Source organism: Tubulanus polymorphus, chromosome 3, assembly GCF_964204645.1.
Source record: "Tubulanus polymorphus chromosome 3, tnTubPoly1.2, whole genome shotgun sequence".
NCBI lineage: Eukaryota > Metazoa > Nemertea > Palaeonemertea > Tubulaniformes > Tubulanidae > Tubulanus > Tubulanus polymorphus.
Genome location: NC_134027.1, coordinates 10,740,226 through 10,747,480, shown reverse-complemented (window position 1 = coordinate 10,747,480; position 7,255 = coordinate 10,740,226). Strand labels below are relative to the sequence as shown.

Here is a 7,255-nt window from a genome sequence, read left to right as displayed (position 1 = left end):
GTTTCTACGCTTTACAAGAGCTCAACTATACCCTAGATCAAAATATTCTCAAAATAATGCGCGCTTAGCGATGATCTTAATCATATTATGAGAAGATCCAAATCTTCCAAACGCACGAGGTGATGAAGATCAATTTGTCTGATAGTTTTTAATTTGATATGCGTTAAACTTAAAATTTTCAGCTTCTTCAAGCCAACAAAACCATCCTGATTCAGCGAACTGATATTATTATATCCAACAAAACCATCCCGATTCAGCGAACTGGTACTATTATATCCAAGATTTAGATTTACCAAATTTCAGGCGTTTTTCATCGAACCATTGCCAATCGTCGATATAGAGTTGTTGAATAATACCAAGTGCACTAATAGTTTATTACGAGGGAATTCCCAAATTTCTGAAATCAAATTCTGAGATAAATCCAAGTATGTTGCCGTGCGGAAAATGCTCCAATTGGAAGAAATGTTAAGTATTCTTGAATCACGACTTTCGATCCAAGTTAAGAACATATCACATCTACAGTGCCTCGGACAATGACTTAAAGTGCCATTTGCGAAATAAACCAACAATAGGAATACGCAGTTATGGGATGCATACATTTCGATAAGTAAATTACGAAATTTTTCCTTTCGTTTTTCGTTTTTGCGACAGCGCCACTAATTAAGATGACCAAACCACCTGGTGTCTTCCAATACCACCCCCTGTGGGCTCAATTCAAGTTCAAATATACTTTATTAATACTTATTCAAATATACTTAATTATTACTTTATTCAATACTTTATTGTTCCCAGTACTGCAAATACATCGGATTTCCGCAATTAAGTAGACAGAACACAAATAAAATTAAGAATCTTTTAGTATTCAGAAAACAACGTACATGTATCTTATTTTTCAACTTTAATTAGCAATGAGATAATTTTTTGCGACACTCACGGATGATGCGCATTCCCTTTCGGGAAGGCTGATCGGCTCTTCCCTGAAAAATTAATTGCTGAATCGACGTCCCGCTAATGATGAATGCTATTTTTAGATCCCCTGATTTCAAAATTCAAAACTCAAAAATATAGATTTATATGAACCTTAGGTCTACCCTTGTAATTAACAAATTATTCGAAAGCAAAGATCTTGCATTCGAGTTTATTCATTTTAAAGGAGTTTCTTTATTTCAAGCCGCCGGATTGATTGTCTAAATCTCTTTGCTCTTCTCGTGACTTGTATTCAATTAAATTTTCTATTCTCATTCTACAATTTGTACGTGAATATTATCAATGGTAGCATTTGTTTCTTTTCATTCCGTTTTTCATAATGATTTTGTAATATTTAAATCTTCATTTTATCGCGACGGGTGCTTCCGCTTTTAAACTGTTCGTTAATTACTTCCGATTTTTTAATCTTCATTAATTTATTCATTCTTTATGACTTCTCCCTCCAAAATCGGAAGAATTGTATATCCTTAGAGGCTTTTGATCTTGATTTTTAATGACTTTGCAAAACCACCTTTCGCAGTATATTTCCTTTTAGAAATATAGATTTTTCAAAGATATTATGTCATCTTCGTATATCCGCTATCCGTTTTTATTCACGCACAGCTATCGGCGACTGTAGCACAACTTGCCCGAAGAACTATTCATGTTGCTGACCTACAATGCAGAAGACATATTCAAATTACTAGTACACATCGTTACTCAACAAAAGTGAGCGTCATAAACTGTGATTTGTGATCCGTCTAAAAAGTTATTGATTAATCTGTCGTGACAACAATGCATAGAAAGCTATATTCGGCAGGTCCCACGGCTTTTTGAAAAGGTATTCAATAACGTAATGTACGACGTAATAGATTTCAATGCACGAAAGAATGCCTGTTTCATTTTAATGTTCTAGTATAGAAAAAGAGAAATCAATTCAAGTGAAGCCATTGCATTATCGTCGATAAAGCCACCAACAATCCTGAACGTGGACCACGATGGCGATCAGCATTAGAGGTCTGCAAACCTCCACTTTACTCACTCGCCCCCTCAACCTCTGATATGAAACAACATATACCCTATTACTCTAATAATTTCATATATACGAACATTATATAAATGAATATCATATATATGAAAATCAATTATATAGATTTCAAATGAAAAAATATGTAAAATAAATGGTAGAATTAAAAGAATATAAAAAGTTGTAGACATCAGGATTGTAGACATTGTCGACGAGTAGAATCGGTCGACAATCAGGGTTGTAGACATTGTCGACGAGTAAAATCGGTCGACAATCAGGGTTGTAGACATTGTCGACGAATACAAATGGTCTACAATCAGGGTTGTAGACATTGTCGACGAGTAAATCGGTCGACATTTAGGATTGTAGACATTGTCGACGAGTAAAATCGGTTGACGATTAGAATCAGTCCAATATAGTCCAGGCGGATTTATTTCAAATACCAGTCCGATGTGATTAGATTCTGCGCAAATCTACTTTTACCAGTACTGGAGTTGAGCTCATATTTCAGAGTTAGTCTAGTCATTACATTTTACTACTGCTTCTGAGGCCATTCTCTATTCTGTAATACTTGTTTTTATTCTATTATAATCTTGATTACATACATGAATAAATGTAGTATTTGTTTATTTTCATTCCGTTTTTTCGTTATGCATGAATTTGTTATACTTTCAATCTACTGCATTTTATTTATATTGCGGTGCTTTCTTTTCAAAATAAACATGTTTCGTATATTTCCATAGTAAATCGGTGCCCGTAAGGTTTCCATGGGCCTTTGTAAATAAACGACATCGTTTCTGAATCCATTGGCATTGAAATGGTTAAATCATGTGTGTTTTTTTCATCAGAAAATCAAGAAACATTCACGAAATTCTTGTCATATTGGCCATATGATATTTTTGGAAGTGCTTGAGCGACTGAGTGCGTGCAACAGTAAAAATGATGATATTTTCGCGGTTGTTTCGCTATATTAGCCACTCAGACAAGTCCGGGCAAGTGTAATTGGCCAATATTAGGCCATTTACTGGCCGTGACTCATTGGTTATATACGTGTTCAAGCCTAGAAAAAATCGGGCTGGTTTATATTGGAAAGACTTAGGTGATTTAGTTGCATACCTGTGTGTTTTCACTGTTTAAAACCTCTTTTCACTATATCACAATATTGTTTATAACCTAGAAATTGTTGAAAACTTAAAATCATCATCCTACTAAGCCATCCACTGAAAATGTTAGAGCCGGAATTCCCAATTTCTATTTTGTCATCAAACCCGTTAGTATTATCCTATAGAAAAAATGTTCGAACCATATTTACACTAACTTAAAAAACCGTTGAACCTCGTTGACTGGAAATTTAAGGAGAAATTGAACTACATTTAATCCAAGCATCTATGATAGAGTAATGCTTAAAAACTCAAAATCTAATAAGCAATAAATCAAGATTAAACTTATACGTGTAAGCTATTAATTCTAAACGTGTCGGATAATTCTCAATCATTTATCATATGAATTTATGCAGCTCTGTATGATACACATGGATCTTCAATGAATGAGATTATATGAATAATCTCCGATCCTAAATGAAATCATCCTAGGCACTTTCTATTTAACAACTCCTCGACTGGTTGAACGTCACCAGCCATATATGAATCATGCACGATACACGACTGTTCAAATCCCTTTGTAATTATGGTTAAAAGATTATTTGCATATTGCAACATCAATAATTATTCAGAGGCCATTAGAATATACCGGTAACGTTATAAATCTGTCGATAACAGATAAAAACAAAGGCATTTTTACTCTTTTTCAAAAAATATATAATCTGGGTATTCGTGCGACAAAACAACTCCATAAACCCCGTTTATGGCAATAAACAGCGACACGGCGGCGGTTTCCCCATGAATATGTCTCCCTTACGATGCGATGGAAACCATCCTAGTTGCCAGGGTTTGGTTGCCTCCCACCAGCGAAGCTCAATAATCAGCTTCGAACAGGTTTTTATTCTCCCGAATCTCAATACGATTATACTTGTTTTATCTTACGAGCTACCAAATTCAAACACTATATTATATCGATCCCCTGTGGCAATCGATGATTGTGCCCATGGTAGGCGAGGACCCATCAGGTTCGCCTGTAGTTAGTTGGTCTTCTGCATTCGATTTCTTCTACATTTCAATTAAAAACTGAACGAACATTTTCTTAAATAAACCAATTATAAGCGAAAACTATAATGATATATGAGTAGAAAAATGAATGTTTTATATATTTGGTAGGTCATTTGATAATAGAATAGAATAGAATAGAATAGAATGGAATGGAATAGAACAGAATAGAATGGAATGGAATGGAATGGAGTGGAGTGGAGTGGAGTAGAATAGAATAGAATAGAACGGAACGGAACGGAACGGAGCGGAATAGAATAGAATAGAATAGAATAGAATAGAATAGAATAGAATAATAGAATAGAATAGAATAGAATAGAATAGAATAGAATAGAATAGAATAGAATAGAATAGAATAGAATAGAATAGAATAGAATAGAATAGAATAGAATAGAATAGAATAGAATAGAATAGAATAGAATAGAATAGAATAGAATAGAATAGAATAGAATAGAAATATAGCTCTTAAACCTGTCATTAACATATGAATTGAGAGATATTTTATAAAAGATTGAACTTAGTTTAGTTTGCTTGCACGATATCGTTTTAACCCAAAAATTGATCATTGTAAGACTAAGTGCTCGTCACTCCATGTGGTGGGATAGCTGGTGTCGTGTTTTCCCCATTGGAACTGTTGAGGCCAACGGAATGACTTTTAGCGAACCTGGGCGTACTTAGGTTATGGGAGTTAGTCGACAACGTACGTGTTTGCGAAAACGGAATGTCAGGTAGTCGGAACTATAGTCCGGAAATAGCGAACCATGGGATTGAGCACGGTTGCTGTAGTCGGATCTGTTACAAAATGGCCGATGTGAAATTCGTCGCGACCGAACTATAAAGCGTGGTCGGTTTTAGTTCCCACCACTAGCTGACTGTGACGTAATCAAAGATCTGATGTTTATCATTACTTCATAAACCGAAGATTCTACTGAATTGCTTACGCTTAGTAAAAACCGATATATCTAGCACCCACAACAAAAAGGTTCTAGGGATTTTGATCGATGCTACCATTGATATTGATTTATGATGAGGGATCAAATTCCCTACAACCTCAACCCTCGTAGCATTTAGGATCGTCCATGGCCAAAAGTCATTAGTCGATCGTTTCAAGATAACAGGATCTTTTCGCCTGAGTTCAATACGTGTTACAAATATTCAATAAAAGTGAAATTTACTATAACGAAGAATTTCAATCGATGTTGGTCGAAAATGGATAATTTTGCATTGAATGGACCTTTTTCGAACGAATCCGCGTACCGCTCCCAAAATTACTCGAAAAACATCATCATTCAAGAGTAATCCTTTTTGTCAGGCATCAAACGAAAACTTAATTCAGGTATACATTAATGACTGTCATATTAGGAAGGGATTATTAGCCGACTTGTCATGATTAGTATAATCATAGATGACTAGAAACAACTATATAAACAATGGAATTCGAGACGTGTGATATTCAAGTGTAAAGCGTTGAAAAGCGTCCAACTGAATTAAAAATGAAGGTAAGTAAAACAGTATGATATAATGCGTAGCATGTAAGTTGAATGCAGATTTAAACCAGTTGAAATTCTAGCCAAAACTTATTCTCACAACGTGGAACTTGTTTCCTGTAATTCCCGCAATGTTGGATTCACAATGGTTTACATATATTCATTTCATTACAGACCTTTATTTTGATTGTCGCAGTAGTCATTGCCTCAGTGGCGGCGAAGGACGGTTTTGAAGGTAACATCGCTTATAGTCCCTTTGTAAATTAGTTGCCACATTACTGGCTTTTAGACTCGGGCTTCAGAAATATTTTCACCTCGGTGAAAATTATTTCGTCTTTCGTTAATCTGCTCTTTGTGGCCCAACGCACACGACGCAGTCGCCGAAACCATGTTTATCGACTCTCTTAAACGCACACGGCGCAAGGAAACGCTCGCATACATGTTCGATACGTTTTCGTACGTCGTGCGCGTTGGGCTCCAAGAAGTAGTACTTGAAATACTAGCGTCGTCACATTGGGAGTGACGATGAACTCCTCTAGATTTCGGCGTGGTCAGATGCTTGCTGTAGAGCTTTCTAACAGTCTTTGAAATGTCCAAAACACTGATACGTAGGTGGCGATACTTTGGCAAATCGCCAAAGATTTCCCAAATCTCGAAGAATTTATTTTGTTCATTTCCCAACGAAGGGCTTTTAAATATCCATTTCTCATATGTATTATTCCAGAATTGGTTCATGAGAGATTCAGAAGAGGAGTCCCGTGTCGATGCGATTCCGATGGACCATCTCCACATGGTAATTCACTAAGTGGTACCTCGTTCTTCGTTGTTGGCTGCAAAAGTGGATGGCACAAATGCGCTAAACGGAATCCATCTGCAATTGCCACATGTTGCAAAGAGGGTTAATCGACATATGGACTCTTGACGGGCTTTCCCAATTTGAATAGCTTCGATTGAAAAAATAAAACGTATTCCCGTCATAGTAAAACACTATGTGTTGTTTTTATGCATTTTCATACACAGTTTGGAGAAAGGAAGCTTATTAATACGAAATAAATGAAAGATGATACACAATCACCGACAAAATAAGAATTGCACTTTAGGAGTCGATAACTTGACAACACGTCAGACACGTGATCGAGGAATGCAAACGTCGTCTCAAAAATTCTAAATTTTAACCAGTAATAATCTTCAAAATCATCCATAACGTTCCTAAGCGTATATACATTGGATCGACGTAAATTTATATTTGCATTTGTATTCGTGTTCGTAATATTCCTCATTGTCTTAATGTAAGGAAAAGAAGGAATAGTAATTTTCACAGAGATCTACCATGTTTCTTTAGACATCGAGACAATGCCGTGTACAAATGAACGCCAATGCTACAAAGCTGTCCTCGATGTGGAAAAATAATCTATGGACAAAATGGTCCTTTTCTACGAGGTCCGGAAGACGTCATAGAAAGCGCCCATATGAAAACTAAAACTTAATTCCTAAATAATTCATTTTGCATACCTGGTAATTTTAATAACGGGCAGAACATGGGCAGAATTCGGCGCATCATGACAATTACTCGGCATACAAATTAAGGCGCCAGAATGTCAAAATGAAAAAAA

General features: G+C 35.8%; 1 protein-coding gene across 1 annotated transcript; it reads left to right on the top strand.

Moving 5' to 3' along the window:
- Positions 1-5,381: 5,381 nt before the first annotated feature.
- On the top strand, positions 5,382-6,563 carry LOC141902841 (toxin AnmTx Cj 1c-1-like). The gene is made up of 3 exons (XM_074790752.1): positions 5,382-5,654; positions 5,817-5,877; positions 6,367-6,563. The coding sequence occupies exons 1-3, from the start codon at positions 5,649-5,651 to the stop codon at positions 6,543-6,545; spliced, it is 246 nt and encodes an 81-aa protein (XP_074646853.1). The 5' UTR covers positions 5,382-5,648; the 3' UTR covers positions 6,546-6,563.
- Positions 6,564-7,255: the final 692 nt, after the last annotated feature.

Excerpts from the sequence above, each read along its gene's own strand:
- LOC141902841 (XM_074790752.1), top strand. Across the intron at positions 5,878-6,366 it reads GGCGAAGGACGGTTTTGAAG|AATTGGTTCATGAGAGATTC; the intron begins GTAACATCGCTT and ends GTATTATTCCAG.